The 19,534-nt window shown below is 58.0% G+C and overlaps 2 protein-coding genes across 5 annotated transcripts in view; one reads left to right on the top strand and one right to left on the bottom strand.

Annotated features, from left to right (window-relative positions):
* The window catches only part of ZNF385C (zinc finger protein 385C), a 98,607-nt gene extending 87,671 nt beyond the window's left edge, over positions 1-10,936 (top strand). Inside the window, exons 6-8 of the mRNA XM_067541336.1 lie at positions 3,926-4,113; positions 5,016-5,129; positions 7,382-10,936. Of these exons, the coding sequence (XP_067397437.1) occupies positions 3,926-4,113; positions 5,016-5,129; positions 7,382-7,606 (527 nt within the window). The 3' untranslated portion in view covers positions 7,607-10,936. The remainder of the gene's footprint in view (positions 1-3,925; positions 4,114-5,015; positions 5,130-7,381) is intronic.
* A 3,647-nt stretch (positions 10,937-14,583) lies between these two features.
* On the bottom strand, positions 14,584-18,506 carry NKIRAS2 (NFKB inhibitor interacting Ras like 2). 4 transcript variants are annotated; one of them, XM_067541330.1, is made up of 4 exons: positions 18,422-18,506; positions 16,934-17,041; positions 15,927-16,168; positions 14,584-14,943 (listed from the first exon to the last, which is right to left on the bottom strand). In XM_067541330.1, the coding sequence occupies exons 2-4, from the start codon at positions 17,025-17,027 to the stop codon at positions 14,704-14,706; spliced, it is 576 nt and encodes a 191-aa protein (XP_067397431.1). In that variant the 5' UTR covers positions 17,028-17,041; positions 18,422-18,506; the 3' UTR covers positions 14,584-14,703. The 4 variants fall into 4 exon arrangements, with proteins under 4 accessions (XP_067397431.1, XP_067397430.1, XP_067397432.1 ...); XM_067541329.1 differs by having other exon boundaries at positions 16,934-17,122; positions 18,422-18,504; XM_067541331.1 differs by having other exon boundaries at positions 16,934-17,097; positions 18,422-18,496.
* Positions 18,507-19,534: the final 1,028 nt, after the last annotated feature.

Raw genomic sequence — 19,534 nt, 5'->3', positions numbered from 1 at the left:
TCTCTCCTCTTGGTCACGTCACTTCATTAAAGACATTTTCAAATACATTTAATCAAGTGGTTGGAAGGTACTTGAGATTCCAGCGGAGTTTTCCTTGACGCTAATAGGAACCTGAACTAGAAATGGCTCCTCTTTTTAGACCCAGGACAAAATCTTCAGAAGTGCCTAAGTCCCATTTTCAGAAGTGACTTGGGCTCCTCCGCGTCTACACCACTTCTCAAAACAGAACTTTGGCTCCTGTGTCTATTAGGTGCTTTTGAAAATCCTCACCCTGATCTTTTCCCCTCCCCCCAGACCCTTCCTCACATTTTTTTTGTTGCAAATTATTCACATTAGAAAAACTGCTGCTTCCTGCAGCTGAGGGAGGTTGTAAATTCTTGGGGGCAGAGACAAACTTCTTGTTGGGTGTGTGTCTGACGCCTAGTGCAGTGCAGTGGAGTTCTGATGCGGCCCTGCGACTCCCAGGTGCGGTGTAATACAAATAATGATAAACATCACCTGTGCAAGAAGCATGACTCCAACATTAGCAACAGCTAATTTAGGACCAATTAGCACCTACCTGTGGCGCGGGTGGGGGGGTTGTGAGCACTAATTAGTTAACTCTTGTAACGCAATTTGAATATGAAAAACAAGCTCTGTTACAATTTTCCTTCTCCTCTAGTGTGTAGGAGGATGAGAGCTGTAGATAGGCAGACACACAACATTATGCATGCAGCTTTCCAGTCGGCACATGAAAAATTAGCCTTTTTCTGAATGCAGGCGCGTGGTGACAGACCGATCAGTGCTGTTAGTTTGGGGCCTGCCATCAGCGACCCTGCCTAAGCTCTGGAATTACGTGGGGTCGAAATGCGAGGGAGAATACGATCCAATTTATTTGGGTAGGGGGCAAGTTTTGGTTTGTTCCTTTAAAACCACACTCAGCTGTAGCAATGGTGACGCCTAGTGGCTGTCGAATCCTCTGCTGCTCCATGCACCTCTGCAATTTTTCTTCATGTGATGCTTCAGAACAACCACTCTGCAAACGAAATAGAAAAACAAGGTCGTGCACCCTGTTTTACAAGAGAGGGGCCCCCCAAATTCAGTGAAAGCTGGAAATTAAACCGTCCAGCCCAGTGAACTCTCTGAAACACAGAGACGCTGTTCCCGAGACAGCCTGTGCCCCTACAACGCTCAGGAAGGAAGGTCAGCTAAGGACAAGGTCTCAGGCTTAGCTGCAGACATGTCCTTTTGCTTTTGTCAACTCGGGTTACAAATTTAGGAGCTGATTTGAGGGAAAAGAATGAACAAACAAACAAAATGTTCATTGGCTTTTTTTTACTGCCGTGGCACCGAAGCTGGGCATGGAGTCAATGGAGTCTCAGGTTGCTAGTTTAAAGCTTAACCATCAAAAAGGGAGGGGAGAGGCTGTCTCTTTCATTGCCTGGGGGTTGGTGGGGGTATGTTGTACAGGTTTTCTGGGAGGTTTTGCTCTCCCGAAGGTTTGCCTCACTCCAGGGCGCTGACCATGGTCTTTCTAGTGGTTTGAGCAGGGGAAACTAGAAGCCAGGATTCCTGGGTTTTCTTCCCAGCTCTGAGAGTGGGGTGCATTCAATGCTGAGAGAAGCAGGGGAATAGGAGTCAGGACTTCTGGGCTCTGTCCCTGATTCTGCCACTGACCTACTCTGTGACCTTGCACGTTGCTCATCTGCTATGGGACTGACAGCGACTTATGTGAACCTCGCTAGACCACGGAGAAGGCCCGCAGACTCCGTGGTGTGCCCCAGTAAATGCTCGGAAGAGCCGGTTTGCCAAAGCTCTCTTTGCGGAGGGAAGTTCTCTGGGAACTAGATGGGCTGAGCGGAACCTTTCTGGATCAGGCTGAGACAGCAGCAGGCCTCCGAGACTTTGGAAACAGCAGAGGGAAAGTCTTGAGAACCTGCCCGCGTGCCCTTCAGACGAATCTGTTTCCAATGCTTTAGCAATGAATCAAATGTCCCGGTCGAGGGTTTCTACGCTTCCTGTCTGGAGCTATAGAAATGTAGGGCAAGGGGAAAAAAGCTGCCGGATGTGCTGAGAAATCTTTCTGGACTAGGAAACACCACTTGCCAAGGTTCTGTTCCAGCTCTGACCTTGGACAAGGCCCTCTCTGTGCCTCAGTTTCCCCACCCATGAAATGGGATCATGTGTTTTGTGAAGCGCTTTGAGATCTCTGGTGGGAGGGCTCTATCGAAGAGCGAGGTGGTGGTGTGGATGCGACTGAGCGTGCACTGCCTACGGAGCAGGCCTGTCCAGACAGCATAGCGCACACACACACACCCACCCTCCCCCGGGCCGAGCCAATAGGAGCCCCCTGGAGATGGGAATCGCTCTGTGTAGCTCTTACATTCCTGTCCCCTCTGGGGGCATTGCAGAGCCTGGCTCACTCCCCCCATCGCCGCTGGTTTTTTTAGTTCTGCCAGCTCTTGGCAGATCTCCCACTGTTTTATGTCAAACCTGCAGCGGGCAGTGCCCAGCGGCCAGTGCAGCCGCTTCCTCCCACCCGGCGTCCAGTGTGAGGGAGCGCTCAGGCCGCGTGCTGGTGGGTGTCACGCAGAGGGCACTCGGCAGAGCCTCCGTCTCTTTGGGACCTTTGAAGCCAGCCCCACTTTCTCGTATTACACGTGCCCAGGATTACAGCTGGCTCGGCACTTCTGTCCGGAACCTGAGCCCCAGGAGGATGCGAGAGTTTTGCCGAGTGGCTCGGAGATCTGGCCCGGGAAGGAACGCTGAGCTAGTCAGCACTGTGAGCTCCTGACCCCCCGGGACAGAGAGAGATCCTAGGAATGACCTCTGCTCACCTTGTGTCTCTGGCGTCACAGGCTGCTGGACACAGGGAGCAGAGAGACAATTTCCTTGGCTCCTACACCCTCATTAGAGCCCCCTCTGCCAGCAGCTCTCTGCTTACGGTCAGGGCAGCAATTCCGGTTCAGACCCTTGTACTTTAAGGGGTTATAAATTGGACCTGGAGGTTTTACTCTGAGCTTGACCGTGGAGCATCCTGTGGGACTCAGGTTTGGAGCGAGGCGAGAGTCTGGGATTTGGCTGTTGTTTTACTAGGTTGCTCTGAAGTTCTCCTGAGCGATGGCTAACGCATGGATTTCTCGTTAAAGGGAAAAGGTCTGAGCTCTGGGAACAGGGATTATTTGGGCTTTCCCTGGCTGCCACCAGCGAAGTGCTGGGAGACACTGGCCTCAGAGGCAGGAGACCCAACTCCTATCCTGGCTCAGCCACCGACCCCTTGTGTGACCTTGCCCAAGGCCCTTCCCTGCTCTGTGCCTCAGTTTCCCCTCCCACCCTATGTCTGTCTTGATTATTTCAACTGTAAACTCTTCCATCCAAGGGCCGTCTCTCACTACGTATGTGTACAGTGGGACCTCAGTGTCAGCTGGGGCCGCTACCTGCTACTGGAAGGCAAATAACATTGACAAACACTGCCAGTGACTGAATCTGAGCAATGAGCAGAACAGAAATAACGGCTGCCGAGCGGGTGACAAGCCCCCGAGATGGGTGAAATTAGCCATGTGAGATGGTGTTAATGTAACACCAGTGCTCCGGGACGCCATGCTGGCATTTTATGGGGACCAGAACAGCATTATATGGCACATCCGGTACTTGCGTTCTAGTGCTCACCCGGTGTTTAACTCCCTGGCAAAGTATCTGGAGCCCCCCTCTAGAACTGGGTCCGTTGAGGAGAACAACCTACTTCTACTACTACCTAGGGGAGTTAGCCCTTTAGCTCTGGTAGCAGGGGTCTGTGCTCCACAGTCCCTACAGGGAGGGGGTGGGGGGGTCATTACACGTGTAACACGCAATTGCAATATTTTCAAATGGGTCTTGTTGCGTTAATCATAACGAGGGCCAGGCGCCCCCTTTGCTGAGGGTCTGTCGTTTTCCCTCTGCCGTCCAGGGGCCAAGCATAAGTCTATGCTGGAGGGTCAGACCACCCAGATGCGGCGGGGCCGGGGCAAGCTCATCCCCAGGGCGGGGCACAAGTCCAAACGAATTGGCAACAAGGGCAGCATCAACATCCAGAACAAGGCGTTCCACTGCCAGGTGTGCGAGATCTACGTCAACTCGGAGACCCAGCTCAAACAGGTGACGCGCCAGCTCTCCCCCCGCGGCTGCTCCCCTGGATGGGCAGGGGGCCCATCTCAGCACCCAAGCACATGGGGTTTCCATGAGTGCCAGAGGGTGGGGAGGATCCCGCCCCACAGCCCCCAAACATGCTGAGGGGTTGCTTGGCAACACAGTCCAGGCGAGTCTAGATCCCGCAGGTGGCACCTTGCAAAGACCAGCTCCGCGGTGCAGTGCGGGCTGCGAATCCCTTTGCCTGGGCCCGACTGCTCCTCCCCTGCAGGAGGAGAGAAGGATCCCTGCTCTTTTCACACGGTTTGCAGAGCCGCCCGGCCCGGCATGGAGGGGATGGGTGGCTGGGGATTGGCAGATGGATGGATGCGTAGATCAGAGGATGAGCATTTCAATGGGTGCCTGGCACAACTCCAGAGACGTTGCTTCATTTATATTCAATGGTCCCTTGTTCAGAAAAAAGCTGCAGGGTGGATAAACCAGGGCCCAAGTTACTGAGAAAAGTCATCCAGAGACCAGGCTTGTTCAGTGCAACGCGAATGCCCCCTGCTAACAGAGTCTCTCTGCCTCTAGTGACTTAGACCATACATAGAGGTTTATGAATTTTCTACTGGCTTCCAGCTGAGGGGAGGCACTTGGTTGTGGGGCTCCTCCAGCAGCTCCTGGTGCTCTTCGCTGCACAGCGCTTAGGCTCAGTTCCTGCAGATGATCGAGCAAGGGCCTTCATTGCACACACATGCAAACTCCAGAACCCCAGAGGCTGAAGCAGAGGATGCCTTTCATGATTAGTGAGAGCGCGCTGAATTGTCAGGCCGAGAGCATGGCTTTGCAGGGTCACTTTGCGTGCGACGGGTTCGTTACTGTCCCTTGTCTTCTACCCGTGTGTGACTCTGGGCATTTTCCATCCGCAGCATGTGAGCAGCAGAAGACACAAAGACAGGCTTGCTGGGAAGCCACCCAAGCCAAAATACAGCCCGTACAACAAGCTCCAGAAGAACGCCGTCCTCGCAGTGAGTATTCTAAAGGTATCTGTCTCCCAGAAGCTCTCCATTCACAGTGTTTGTCAGCTCGCGTGATTTTATCATGAGACCCACGGTGCGCAGTCTTTTTCTTTTTCAAAGCCCCAGCTCTGGGAGTCCTGTGATTATGTTGGAATCTCAGCTTTCATTGAACGAAACAGTAAGTTTCTAGCCCTCATGAACGTGGAGGAAAGCTTGGAAAAAGGACCCTTAAAGTCTCTGACACCGGAAAGCAAAGAGGAAACACAGCGTTAATTATTTTTAAAAGAGGCTGATTTTTACCTGAATCCCATGATTTTTAGAGGGGCTGGCTTGTGTTTTTTTTTAATGCTTGAGGTTGTCAGTTGGCCAGTCTTCTTGTTCAGCTAATGCCAAGTTCCAGGGCTCGTTCGCAGAGACACAAGTCTGCTGTGCAGCACAGCGGCCGCTAATCCCGTCCCAGCAGCAAAGCGATAACGATCAGCAGTTGCGCACTGTCTCGAGAGGGGATGTTGAGCTGACCTTGTCCTGAGGCCGTTCAGGGCGCCCCTGAATCCTGTCCTGCCATGGGAGAGGCCCCCTTGGAATGTTCTGCTGGGCCATGTGCTGGAGTTTGCTCCTTGGAGAGCTTGGATGGGTCTGATCAGGGCTGTGGTGTTCGTTTCTCAGGTAGGTTCAGAGCCAAGCTCCCTGGCCTCATCTGTGCTCTGCTCTGACGCCAGCTCCAGCTTTGAGAACAGCCTTGATCCGCCTGCCCTGTTTGCTGCCACAAGATCAGCTCTTGACAGATGGCTTCTGAAGACGGTTGGTTTTGCTGGGCAGACGGGGCCTAAGTGGGGCATGGAGCAATTCCACGTGCACGCCGACCCCCAGCTGGAAACAAGGACGGGGACGCTTGAAGCCCGGCGCACGAGATGTATTCTCAGCATCCTCCCGGGGTATAAAGCACGCTGCTTAGGGCACGTTGACGTGTACGGCACTGCAGCGGCGGCCCTGCAGCGTGTCTGGTGAAGACAGTCTATGCTGATGGGAGAGAGCTCTCCGGTCAGCATAATAAAAACCACCTCCAGCACAGCACAAGCTAAGCCGGAAGCGCTGGTGTGCACAGCGCTTCTGTGGGTGTAACTTTATTCACACCCCTGAGCAACGTAAGTTATGCCGACATAAGCTGTAGCGTAGACACGGCCTTAGTTTCCTCATCTCCTGGAGCAGCAATATCCTTTTGCTGCAGGGGGGAAAATGCTTTTGGAGGTACCCCTGTTGCCAAATTTTGAGTCCTTTCCAGAACAAATCTGATACTGGCAACTCCTTGAATCAGTGGGCTTCCAGCTCCGTGTTAAAGGAAATATCTACCTAGATCAGTGGTCCCCAAACTTCTCCTCTTGCGCCCTCCCCTTGCCAGCAATAGAATTTGTCTGTGCCACCCACCCCCCGGGCCGGGAGCAGAGGCCGGCAGCTGAGAATGGGGGCAATGCCAGAGCGGAACTGGGTGCAGAGCGGGAGGGGCTGGCCTAGCCCCTACCACACTTCCCCTCTCCCCCAGGTGGTTTTCTGCACCCCCCCAGTTTGAGGACCATTGACCTAGACAAATAGGTTTTTAAGGCCAGGGGGATGGATTAGGATCAGCTAATAGTCTGACCTCCTGTACAGCACAGGCAGACCGCCTCGCCCAGTGATTCCTGCCATGAACTGTAACGGTGAAGCTGGAGTAGATCTATGCGAAAGGCCACTTGCTCAGAGCTGTCATCCTCCCTGCACGTCTGCAAACTTCACGGCTGTCTGTACTGTGCATGAAAGCCGGGATGGAGGCTCAGGTTGGGTCCCCGGTGTCACCACTGTGGACGGATCCTTGGCTGGGGTTAGCCGTCTGCATTCGTCTGTTCCAAAGATCGAATCTGGGATCTGTTGAAAGTTAGGAGCTTCAAAACTGAGACCTGGAAATATACACACCCCCGCCGCACAGTGAGCGATTGGCCTGTGGAACTCATGTCCACATGATATCGTTGAGGTCAGGCGCCTAGCAGGATTCCTCTGGAGGATGCTGGCTACTGTGAGAGATGGGGCACTGGACTAGAAGGGTCCCTGGCCTGATCCCCTGGAGCAGTTCCTATGAAATAGAAACTGGGTGACTCTATGGGGTGCCCGTCTCCAAGCCCACACGCCTGTTATCAGACTAACCCTGAGCCCGGTCCTGGCAGTGCCGGGATCTCTCCCCTCCTGTAGCTCCCTGGTTCATGTGCTTTGTCTCTCTCTCTCTCTCTGTCTCTCTCTCCCTACAGTCCAAGCTGGCTTTGCAGAAGCACCTCACCAAAACCTTGGCCGCCCGCTTCCTGCCAAGCCCCCTCACCACGGCAGCCATGTGCGCCATGCCCGGCCCGCTCGCTCTCAGACCAGCCACCGCCACTGCCCTCTTCCAGGCCCCGCTCCTCGGACCAGCGCTCTTCCGCACCCCGCCAGGCCACGTCCGTGCCACGCCAGGCCCCATCGTCTTCGCACCCTACTAGCGCCTCTCGGTCTCAAAGGCGAAGACCCAGGGGGAACTATGCAGTAAGGGGCAGCCCTATTGGACAGGGCTCTGTTCCCGTTGAAGGCGAATGATCCTTTGTAACCATGGGTCAAGGTTTTTCTTTCACTCCCAACGGGTTCCCACTGGACTAGGAGATTCCCCAGCCAACTGCTCCGCCAGCCCGGGCTGTGCCCCCCATTACCCAAACCCAGTGCCCCAGTCTGATCTGCCACCCGTTCGCTCAGTAGATCTCAGAAAACACAGCTCCATGTGCAAGTTCAATTGGATTCAGTTAAAGGGACGGTGTCAGGATCCCTCAGGCCCATTTATGCCCATGGCCAGCGGGTGCCCGTCTTTGGCTAGTGAGTTTTTCATTCATCCCCTTCACAGTGATTAGTTGAAACCAAACGGGGGAAAGGAACTGGCTGACTGTCCGGCAAGGGAGGGCGTTTATCTCTAACTGGCTGGTTCAGAGCCAGCCCAGGTTAGCGGGGACCCCCAAGTCATAGGCCCTGCCGGCTGTTGGGCAGCCCAACTGGAAAGTGTGTGGCGGATCTCACTCCAGTTTCCAGTGGGGGAAACTTCCTCAGCACAAAAACCCACCCCACATTTCCCACCCGCAGCAGGGAGGATGCGTCCTAGGCCCTGCATGGAAAGGAGGCACGTTGGCAGAGAGCGGCACGGAGGGAGATTACCATGCTGCTGCCAGAGCCGTCCTAGATCTGAGGATGCAAGGTGAGTGTTACTCTCCGGCTCCTCCAGTCTGGTCCATTTCACCAGCAGGAAATCCAGAGAAGAAATTAACAAAACCAGCCACCAGCAAAAGGGGCACAGCATCTTCCTGTAGAAGAAACAAGGAGCCGCAGGGCCCAGCACCCGAAGTACAGCCGAGGGCCGCGCAGATTGGATTGGGGTGTTGTCTAGAGCAGTGGTTCTCGACCTTATTTCATTTGTGGACCTCTAAAAAATTTCAAAGGGAGGTGCAGACCTCTTTGGAAATCTTAGACGTAGTCTGCGGACCCCCATGGGTGTGCGAACCACAGGTTGCAAACCACTGGTCTATGGCAACGACAACCTTTCACGGACCCCTTAGACACAGTCTGTGGACCCACATTGAAAACCACTGGTCTAGTGGTTAGACAACAGGACTCCTGGATGCTTCTCCCAGAGCTGGGCAGGAGTGTGATCCAGGGGCTGGAGAAGGGGACTATGGAGTCAGGACACCTGGGTGTCATTCCCAGTTCAGCAAAGGCATGGAGTCGCCTGGTTAGAGAACGGCCCTTCTCCCTGGCGTCTATTCCCAGCTCTACCATTGACTCCCTTGAGCCAGGTGGCTTCACCTCTTAGTGCCTCAGTTTCCCTCCCCCCTTCTCCCATTAAACGGGATAGCTCTGTCCCTACCTCGCAGGAAGGCTGAGTGAACATTCATAAAGCACTTTGCAGCTCTCCAAGGACAGGCGCTATAGCAGGACAAAAGCGTTCCTACTGTTAACGAGCCAGCAGACAAACCCTGGTCACCCAGCCCCACTGAAACTAGGAGCTTCCAAGGAATCACTGGCTAAGCTGCTGGAGCTGGGAGGGTTTCCTGTTAGCTCATCCACAGTCCAGAACAAAAGAGCAGGTTTGTCTAACACGAACTTGGTGCTGACCCTGGAATGCGCTTATTGCAGCTTGCGGAACTTGCGGCTCTAAGGGCAGGCGCGCTCCCCGGGAATTACGGGGGGCACTCTTGTGTTTTTCACTGTGTTAAAAGATCCCGCGAGGACCTGGTCTGAAAACTGTTACCGAGGCGCTCGGGGCTGCCGAGCGCGCACTGTAAATAGAAACATGCAGGAAGGTTGCGACCCAAATGGACCTTGCGCTGGAGTGACAGCCCGTCCCCATCTATGCAAATCCGAACGGAGTAGCCCGGTCGTCATGTTAACCAAACCGCGTTCTGCGATGGTGTTTGCTCTGGCTGTACCACGAGGAACGTTGTTCGGAGCAGACATTAAACCATGCGACTCTTTGAATCATGCACACACTTCCCCCCCAAGAGACTCCTTGTCACCATGAGACTGCTTCCCAGAGCGCGAGCTCTGCTACTCCCTGCCCAGGCTCTGGGCCCCTGGTGCAGGCTGCCCTCCGACCTGGGCAGCCAGAAATCCCCAGGCACAAGCACACCTTTCAGACGTCTTAACTTGGACACGCAAACTGTGAGTCAGGAGGCTTTTGTCCAGCACAGGGAGGATCCTCCCACCCACCCAAGCACCAGCAGCTGCATTGAACGCAGCTTCCAAACCCTGTGGGGCTGTGAGATTGTCACTTCCCCAGAGCTCATGGACGGTCCCTCGGGCAGTACAAGCCTGACCCCCGGCTTGGTGTGTTACGTGTCTCCGATCCGTAGAGGCAGAACTGTTAGCTCTCAGCTCAAGTCTGTGCTTTGAGTTCTGGAGGTCCCCAGCTCAAGCCCTGATGGTGCTGTCCCACGAGCCCTTTGCATGGTCACTAACGGTTTGACCCTGGGGCTGTCAGCGCCACAGTGAGGATCCCTGCCACTTGAGCTGGCAGCAGTAGTGGGTTGTTATCCCCTGTAGGACCAGGCCACTGGAGGGGGCTGTGATAAGTGCTTAGGCAGCGTGTTACAGGAGCACACTATAGGAAGCTTCTCAGCACGTGGTGTATGCCATGGAGATTGTTCTCCCCTTTCCCACTTGGGGAGCTGGTGCAGGAATAGACAGGCCTGTGTGGAGCTTAGTGCTGGGATATCCAATCCCCTGGGCAAGGGGTCGGGGAGAAGGGGGGACATTTTGATGCCAGTTTTCTGGGCACCTGAAAGCGAACCCGTGGGGGTTCATTTTTGTCCAAGATTTGAGTTTAAATGTGTCCTACGGAGCTTTGCAATAACCCTTCCACCCCCTTCCCCACCCTCCAGAGCGGAGCAGCCTTCCCGCTTCCCCCAGCGCTAGCCAGCTGGATGGGAACAAGAGTGGGGCCAGCTCCAGCCCCTGCAGCTTCGGCGTGGGCGAATCCTCCACCAGGCGTCCCCCAGGGAGACAATCTGCCCAGCTCCAGGCAGCACAAGGAGACGGCGTCCTGGTGGGAGATAGGAGATCCTGTGACCAGGGGGTCTTTCACAAATCCCTCCGGGAAGGGGCTGGTCGTGGGAGCTGCCGCTAGACAAACCGTCCCCTCATGAAGCTTTAGATGGGGCAAGGGAGGGATCCCAGCATCTCTGGGCGATGCCGCTCGGCCCCCTGGCAGCCTGTGGGTTACCCTGGCGCCAGCTACACCTGTCCAACGCTGCTGCGGCCTCCCCTCCATCTGCCGCTGTGCCCCGCCATAGCCCTGTTCTCCCACGGCCAGCGCCGCAGGGCCGCCGCGCCTTCTCTCTCTCTCGTGCAGTGGTAGTTTTAGGAATTCAAGAAGCACAGAGCTTTAGCCATGTTCCACCCCCCGAGAGACACCGGCGGCACCGCAGGTTCATCGCCCCCCCTCCGGCTGCGTCACAAATCCAGGCTCAAATCCGCCATCGTCCCAGCAGCGGACTCATGATCACTTGGCACTTTAACCCCTTGAAAGCCATTCCTTGCAATACCAATACCAATAACACTGCAAGGGGCTGGCTCAGACCCTGCTCCGCGCCCTCCTGGGTCTCCAGCCGCCCTCCTGCCTCTCTCTTCCTTTGCCAGCCAAAGTAGCTCCTGCCTCTGCCTTAGCAGAGGCTGTGTTAGGTAGTAGGGCATCCCCAGCTCCCGCTGCTGTGCGCCCCTCTGTAAATAGCCTTGGAGTGAGTGAACAATGTTTGATTTAAAAACAGACTCTAGGGACGTGGCCAGTATTACCCCCTCTCTCCCCCCCCGTAACGTTCATTGTATATTTTTTGATGTACTATAACTGTGGGGGGGAGGGAAGGAAAATATTTTGATAATCGACTCTCATTGCTTTCTCGTGTAACTCAGTAAATATACGGAACATGTATAACTGGGCCTGGGCTTTCCGTCTTTCTTTGGGAGCGCGAGCACGGAGCCTGCGGCGCCCTGGGCCGCCCCGGTGGAATGGGACTGCATCCCCCCCACGCCGGGTTGCTGGAGGATTGCTGAGCCTGTAGCCAGCAGATGGGGAAAGCCAGCCACGGCCCCAGCCCCAGGGGGGCTGGCTCAGGCTTTTCCCCGTGTAGGGCTGTGTTTGCAGCAAAGTAGGTGCTAGTGAAGCCGTGCTGTCTCCTGGGGCGCGCGCTGGATGACATGGCAGGAGCTGTGGGTTATTCCCAGTTCCACCATCGACCTGCTGGGTGACCTCGGGCAGATCACGTCATCGCTCCGTGCCTCAGTTTCCCTTCCCACGCAGTCGCTTTCTTACCTATTGCGAGGGTAAGCGCATCGGGCCAGAGACTGTCTGTGGAGCACCCAGCCCAGTGGGGCCCTGCTCTCAGCTGGCACCTTTAGTGCTGCGTAACACACCTAAAGCAAGGAGCCACAGAGCTGCGCTGCATAAAGGGGGATGCAACCTCCACCCTCTGTAATCCAGCCCCTGGAGGCTGCAAATCTCAGCGCTTGGCGCCCCACCTCGAGCCAAGCCACGGAGCCGGCTGGTGCCCAGGGGCCGCTCTCCACCCTGCACCGAGGCTGCATCCCGTCCACACCCATTTGCTCATCCCAGCTGGGAAAGCAGCCGAGCTCCTGCTGGAGGCGCTTGGAGGAGCAGACCGACTTCATCCCAGGGCCCCTCGGGATCCCAGACGGACGACGCTGCCAAAGCTGGGTGCCGCAGCAGGGGCAGGGGCAAAAGCTACTCCCTGACCTGAGCGTAGCCCTCGGGGGCTCAGGTGCAAATAAAGGCATCAGCGGGGCCTGGCCGCTGCCAGTGCTTAACCCTGTGGGTGCCAGCTCCTCGGTAAGGCATCACCAGCCAGCAGAGTGGCAGACCCGAAGCCGTGCACCCCTCCCCCCGGCCTTGTGCCGTTTGCCGCGGGTACAGCTTTTCTGCCAGCCGCACCCAGAGACGAGACCTCGGGCGCTGGAGCCAGGCCCACGTGGATCTTGCTAGATCAGCCACAAAAACCAAGAACCCCTGGGGGGCACAGGCCTCTCAGGAGCCTGGATTCACCCTCCTGCTTGCAACTTCCCTGGCGGGAGAGACGCTTCCAAGGGGACGAGGCCCGGGCCTGGGGGCGCGACTGTAGCAGGGACAGCCGCTGAGCCTCCATTGGTGTCGGAGGCAGGAGGGGGCAGGATCCCCACCCCTCAGGCCCCCAGGGGCTGCTCACGGCAGCAATGCAGGTGGATGCCGGGCTGTTCCCTTGTCAGCTCTTCTGTCCCATCAGTCGGGAGAGATGAATTGAATTTGCAGCCTATGTCTTTGCCAGCGAGCCTGTGGAACTCCTGGCCACAGGACGCCATAGGGCCTAATACTGCAGCTGGGGAGGGAGGCGAGGGGAAGCTATGAAAGACTGGACCAATAACAACATGTTACTGTGCATAAAGGAGCGTAGGTGCGCCCCCGCCAGGCTGGGCGCTAACCAGCTGTGCCCATTCATAGCGCCACACAACCAGCCAGGTGCGTCGCAGGGAAGGACTCCCACTGGCTTTGTTTATTGCTGTCAGTCGCTGCGCAGCGGCAGCAGCTCTGGCCGCCTGTGACATGTTACAGAAATGCAATAAAAATGTCCGGCGAGGCTGTTAATCCAGGATACCCCCACAAGCTCCCCGGACACCTGCCCAATCCCACTCCCTGCCGCCCCAACTGCCTGGCCCAGGAGACACGCAGGGAACTTCTGAACCTAACCTCTTGGGGCTTGGCCGACTGATGATTTTAACCTCTGCAGAACGACCACGACCTCCGCCCCCCGCCACGTCCTCCCGCCGAGTGTCCCCCTACCACCGCAGCAGGCAGCACCCGCGGCTCCCCCGGCCAGCCCCTCCGACGTGAGCTGAGCTGCACCCGCCTACTGGGTCGTGCAAACGGCCTGGGGCTTCGCCTCCCGCTGGCAGCTGGGGCACAGACAGGCAGGTTGGTGCCGTGAGCTCAGCATGCAGGTGTTTAGCTCAGGCCCCAGCGGGATTGGAGGCTGGGGCGGGTGGTGCGTTACTTGTGCCTGCAGCCAGGATCACAGTGGGGGGGGGGTGGGAGGGGAGGCAGAAGCAGGGCTGCTCTGCAGGCATCCCTGACCCGCCTGGCACTGAGGAGGCTCTAACGAGCTTGAGGAAACCAAACCCAAGCTCTGCTCGGCCTGACCTCACCACAACACCCTGACTGTGCTGCTGCAGGGCGGTCGGCTGCGTTTTCCCGGTGCTCAGGCAGATAACGCCTGAAAGGGGGGGGCGGGGGGAATCGAGGGGTCCAGCAGCCAGTGAAGGTTCAGCAGGGACCCCCGGCCAGTCCTTGCGCCCCATGGCAGCTACCAGCCCCGGGGAGGTAAGTGCAGCTTGCGTGGGGCTTAGAGCCACCTGGCAGCAGCCGCGGAGCCCCCGGCTGCAGAGAGAGGGCGGTGTCAGGGGCCTGGGTGAGCGGGGAGGCCGGAAGATGAATGCCCCAGCACCACTGTGCTCCAGGGTCTAGATCCGGAGCCGACTGGCTCCGTGGCCCGGGAGCTCAGAGCTCAGTGAGGCCTGGAGGAAGGAACTAGATATTCCTGTGATCCTGCTCTGGCGCTAACACCCCCTCCGGCTTGAAGGCAGGGTTACGCTACCCCGAAGAGAGGGGGGAGGTGAGGAGGCTCGCACAGGCCCCCCTGCCAAGGCAAGGAGCGTGTTTCCCGAGGGCTCCGTCTAGCCCGGGGTTTGGGAGCGCAGAGCAGGCAGTAGCTGCCTGTTCACGGGCTCCCGGGACACGGGCTGGGGGAATCCAGAGTTCAGAGCAGCCGTCCTTGGCCGCCCTCCTCCTCCAGCCAGCAGGGACAGGCCAGGCGTCCCCATTGCCCCCCACGACCATCACTGGCTCCGGGTCGTCGCCGCGCTGCCAAGAGCCGCACGCCCCCCCCCCACCCCAGCCAAGAGCTCAGCACCTGCCACCACCCGGCTTCGTGCCGACGCCCTGCCCTGCCCTGCCACCTGAGAGCTGGGGGGGTGGATGCGCCACGGGAGCCAGGTGGCGGGGGCAGGGGAAGCCAGGCCTTCAGCCATCCATGGAGCCGCTGCCCTTGTTCTTGCGGCTCAGCGGGAAGGCCGACTTGCTCTGCGGCTGCGTCATCTTGCTGGCCAGGTAGATGAAGGGCTCGATCAGGGTCCGGCGGTCGGCCACCGACACCTCCCACAGCTTCACCTTCTCGCCCTTGGCCCACTGCAGGGCCGCGTCGTGCTCCACGCGCCGCTGCTCCTGCAGGTCGCACTTGTTGCCCAGAACCACGATGGTGACCTGTGATAAACACACCCGCACGGCGTGAGCGCAGGGCCGGCTGCCCAGCACTGCAGCCCGGGCCAGGCCCAGGGACCAGGCGCCCGCGGATCTCCCCCCCGCTAGCCCTGCGGCCTTGTCGGTGAACGTCTCTTTCCCAGATTCCCTGGGGGGCTCCAGGCTGGGACCCCGCCGAGCCTTCGCCCCCAGCTGAGCAGCAGGGCCGATGGGCTCCAGAGAGCTGGCCGGAGCGCGGGCAGAGGCTACGTGGGTCTCTCCGAGGAGGAGATAAGGGGACCTGCCAAACCAGATCAGAGCCCCTCCGCCGTCACCCCCAGCTGGCCCGACAGCCCCACCGAACGGCCAGCGTCCCCTCCCTTCACCTCAGCCAGGCCTGGCCCCTCGTGCAAGGCGGCAGGTGGCAAGGAGCAATCCCTCCCTGAGCCCTGCGCGTGCCCCGAGGTCTGATTCGCTTCCTGACCCCGGTATGCAGAGCGACAAATGGGGTATGAGCGTGAGTGCTGCTGAGCACTTGCGCACTCAGCACCGGGCGGGCTGCTTTAAAAACCCGGGCTGGGGGGGACAAGGAAAGGAGGAAAAGCAGAGAGAGCTGGACTGAGGTGCTGGCCTGCCAGCCCTGGAGACCCTGGCCTCTGACGAGAAGGGGAATATCCAAGGTGCAGGAGTGCAACCCCCCTGACGCACACACAGCCGGCTCCCTCCCACCCTGGACTGCCTGCCGCTAGCTCCGTCTCTGTGGCCTCTTTGCTCAGAGTGTCTGCGAAAGAGGGCAGCCCGTGATGGGGGGGTCATGTGGGGAAGGGATGCCCCCGACTCATTTCCGGCAGGACGCTGCCAAGCCAGGAGAAGGACGTGCTCTCCCAGCGGGGCAGGTCTGGTGAGCTACAGGGGAGGAGGCTCCGTCCCCCATTGCCACCCACCCCCCAAAGCTACCCGGTGCTTGGGAAAAACCTCTCGGCCTGGCCCCGGCAGCGCTGCCCCACCTCCTTCTTATCTTTGGACTTGTCGATCTCCTTCTTCAGCAGCTCCACCCGCCGGAAGGATTCCTTGCTGTCGATGCCGTACACCAGCACGTAGCCGTCTGTGCAGGAGAAGCAGTGCTTGAGCAGCTCCACGCCATCCCGCAGGCCCCGGGTGTCATAGAAGCGCACCTGCTCTCGCACCCCTCGGTCCGTCTCGATCGAGCCCACGTAGATGTCCTCCTGGGTCTCGATCATCTCGGAGCCTGAGGGGAAGAGCAGGTGGGCTTGGGGGGTAACATGGCGAGCGGGGCTGCAGCGTTTTCAGGGCCGCTGGACCGCGCGTTCAGGAGTATCCCTGCGCCCTAGAAGCGGTGGGGCACTGGACTGGGAGGCAGGAGGCCTGAGTTCTATTCCTGGCTCTGCCGCCGACCTGCTGCGTAACCTTGGGCAAGTCCCTTCCCCTCCCTGAGCTCTTTGGGGCAGAGCCTGGCACAGTGGAGCCTTGACCTTGCCTGGGGCCCCTAGGTGCTATCGTGCAATAACAGGTTCTTGCCCGGGCCTGTCTCGTACTCTGCTCCTTGCTCATTTCGGTCTCCTACACCTGTCTTTATGGTGGCACTGCTGGGGCAAGCTGCCTGTAGACAGGAGCTGCTGGAGGTGACAGCCCCAGGTATTTTTCTATTTACTCTCCCCACCTGGGACACTGGCAGCAAACTTGCCCGCCCCCATCCCCTGCCCCGCCGTGTCTGCCTCTGCCATGTGCTTGGGCTAGTCTCTTTTCATTGGATGGGTTTGCACCGGAGGACTGGGCTGTGCCGCTAGAGTTTGTTCTGGAGCGCTGCGAGGCTGCTGCTAATTTGTTATCGTAGGGTCTCTCGTCACTCGCTGGGCAAGGCGCTGCTTTGTTACTGTCAGCGTGCTGGTCTTTCCAAAAAGCCATGCCAGAGCCGTTTGGAAGTAAGCCTGTGAAGAATGATGGGGGCTGTAGGATGCCCCCTGGCTAGTCACCCGCCTTGCCCCCCACTTACCAACCACATGGTTCCCATAGAGAAGTTGCTCCAAGATGGACGTTTTCCCGACTGAGGCTTGGCCGCAAACCACCACCTTGCAGCTCTTCCCCATCTCGGGTCTCTTTTCTGGGGACAGACGCGCGGGAGGTTGGCGCTGGAGGAATACGTCTTCTAAAACACAGCTGCCGGGAGACGAGGTCTGCCGAGCTGGGCCAGGGAGAATCAACTGGGAAATGCCACGCGGGCTGGAGCTCTGTGGGACCTGCCCTGTCTCCCCAGTGCTAAGCCCTCTGTGCTGCCGCGGGAGAATCCTGGAAATGCAGGGCTGGAAGGGACTCTCAGAGGTCCTCTGGGCCCTTACTCCTTGGGCCAGCTGGGGCCTGTGACTCTGAAGTGAGACTGATGGGCCCCAAAGGGAGTTCCCTCCACGGCTGGGACGCAAGCCACGTGGCTGTGTGCGTGGGTCATTGCCCACGGCCAGCCCTGATGCTGGGGCAAATTTCAGTGTAAATTACATTAAACTGGAAGGAATAATTAGGGGTCGAAAGCCCCTCATCTCTCTGGACCCACAGCTTTGCAACCCAGCAAGGTCAGTCCCCGGAGGCCGACCATCATCCCTCCCATGGGACATTTGGACAAGCCCTGAAAAGCTGAGCTCCCACCTGCATGAGCATTAAAGATTCCTTGGGATGTTTCTGGGACGAGGCAGGACTTTCCCGGTGCCTCTGGCCCAAACCTCCCTTCCACCCTCTGTTGTGCTGCGCAGTTGCCACCCTCCACCCCAGAGGAAGCTGCCTTCCAGGAACCCGGGAGTGAGTCACGCGGCGTGTACGGCTGCGGGAGGGTAACACGGTTTTCGCAACCCGACGAGGGCATGGGGGAGAAATGCGAGCCAAACTCCTGCCCTGGTAGGGGGCCGAAGAAAAGGCAGCGGTGCAGCTGTGGCACTAGGCCAAGGCTTAGGAGATGGGGGTGCGAGTCCCTGCTCTAACACAGACTCCCTGCGCGAGCCAGGGCGAGTCTCTTCATCTCCCTGGACTTCAGGTCTCCCTCTTGAACAGGGGGATCGTGCTCCCTCCCGCCCAGCTCAGAGGATTCCTTGATCCATGCTTGTGAGGCTCAGCTACTGCAGTGACGGAGGCCAGCAAAGCAGCTACAACCACAGGCTCCATGATCCAGGAGGCCTTTCGGTCCCACACGCCCCTTTCCCCCCCTGCTGTGATCAGTGCAACAAACCACCGAAAACCCTCCTGCTGCAGACCCAGGGGCTGTGGTGTCCGTCAGGCTGGGGCGTGCGGTGACACAGGGTCTGCCTGGGCCTCTGCCCGCTCAGGGTGAGGATGGGGAGCCCAGCTGTACTTGGAAGCAGCTGTCAGGCTGCGCTGGCCTCCCAAGAGGCAGCTGGTTCTTGTTTGGCGGCTTTCGGCATCTGTGAATCATGTCTCTCCCCCTGCCCCCCCATCCAGCTGGCACAGCAAATCTCTGCTGAGGGTGGGCTCTACCTACCTCCTCAGGACAGCCGTCTGTCTCTTGTTTTCTCCTCTTCCTAAATCTTCAGGCTTAACTGACTCACATCACAACCAAGGAAGGGGAAATCAGAGAGGACAAGTCGGTGCAACTCTGAGGAGAGAGACAGCAACACAGCACCATCTAGAGATGCAGAGGACAGGCTGTACAGTTCTTTCCTTTCCCACAGCCGCCTGCCAGCGCCAGTGCAATGGGAAAATGAACCAGAGCTGCATTATCTAAGCATCTAAGTCCGGACACACACCCAAACCTTCACCCGGGACCACGTTCATGAAAAAAGGGGGGGAGTGGGGACTGCAAACGGTTTCGTTAGCACTGAAGATACAACAGCCAGGCGGAGCGGTCGGAAAGATCTTTATTGAGCTTGCATAGTGGCCAGCATTAACGTGACGAGAGTTCGGTGCTTGTCTGCTGGCCTCGTGACCCTCGGCTTGCAGGCCTGAGTCCCTGGTGCCCCACCGGAGCAGGTCTCTCCTGAACCCTTCCTCTTTCTCCAGTCCGACCCATCATACTGCAGATACGACAAGAAACGTGGAAAGCAGGGCCAGGGCCATCTTAAGGAAAAGCTTTTTTTTTAAAAAAACCAGCAACTCTCATGTATGAAAACATGGAGGGGAAGCTGCCCCGCTCAGCTCTGCCCTTCGCCCCACCAGCCGTCTCTTCTTTCTCTGAGATTTCAGACGCTGCTGAAGAAAGCTGAGCGTTCTGTCTGCAGAGATCCTGCATTCTTACTGGCTCGCCTGGAGGCTAGAGGGGCAGTCTGCGCCTACCCAGCTTTAGGAATATCTGAGAGGACATCCCAGTAGCTAACGGCTCGCATCGGGGCGACGTCCTCGTGTGCAGCGGGACCTAAGCAGGCGACGCCGCGGCCAGGGGCAGGCGAGGAAGGCCCAGGGTGACCATAGAAAGCTCACACGGATATTCAAGGAAGACCTGACCCTGCGCTGAGCTCTGCCGGGACAGGCCTCTGCGGAGCCTCCACGCGTCCCCCGGCAGCAGTCAGTGCAAGAGCAGGGCCTGGGGCATGGACGGGCGCCGCCTGATGTGTGGGAACCTCGTGGGCGTGCAATGGTCAGTGTGCTCTGAGTGGCT

Source organism: Emydura macquarii, unplaced genomic scaffold (genome assembly GCF_026122565.2).
Source record: "Emydura macquarii macquarii isolate MOO-44397 ecotype Brisbane River unplaced genomic scaffold, CSIRO-AGI_Emac_v2 contig_629, whole genome shotgun sequence".
NCBI classification, from domain to species: domain Eukaryota; kingdom Metazoa; phylum Chordata; order Testudines; family Chelidae; genus Emydura; species Emydura macquarii.
The sequence above is the reverse complement of the archived record's forward strand: the minus strand, read 5'-3'. Positions and strand labels throughout refer to the sequence as shown.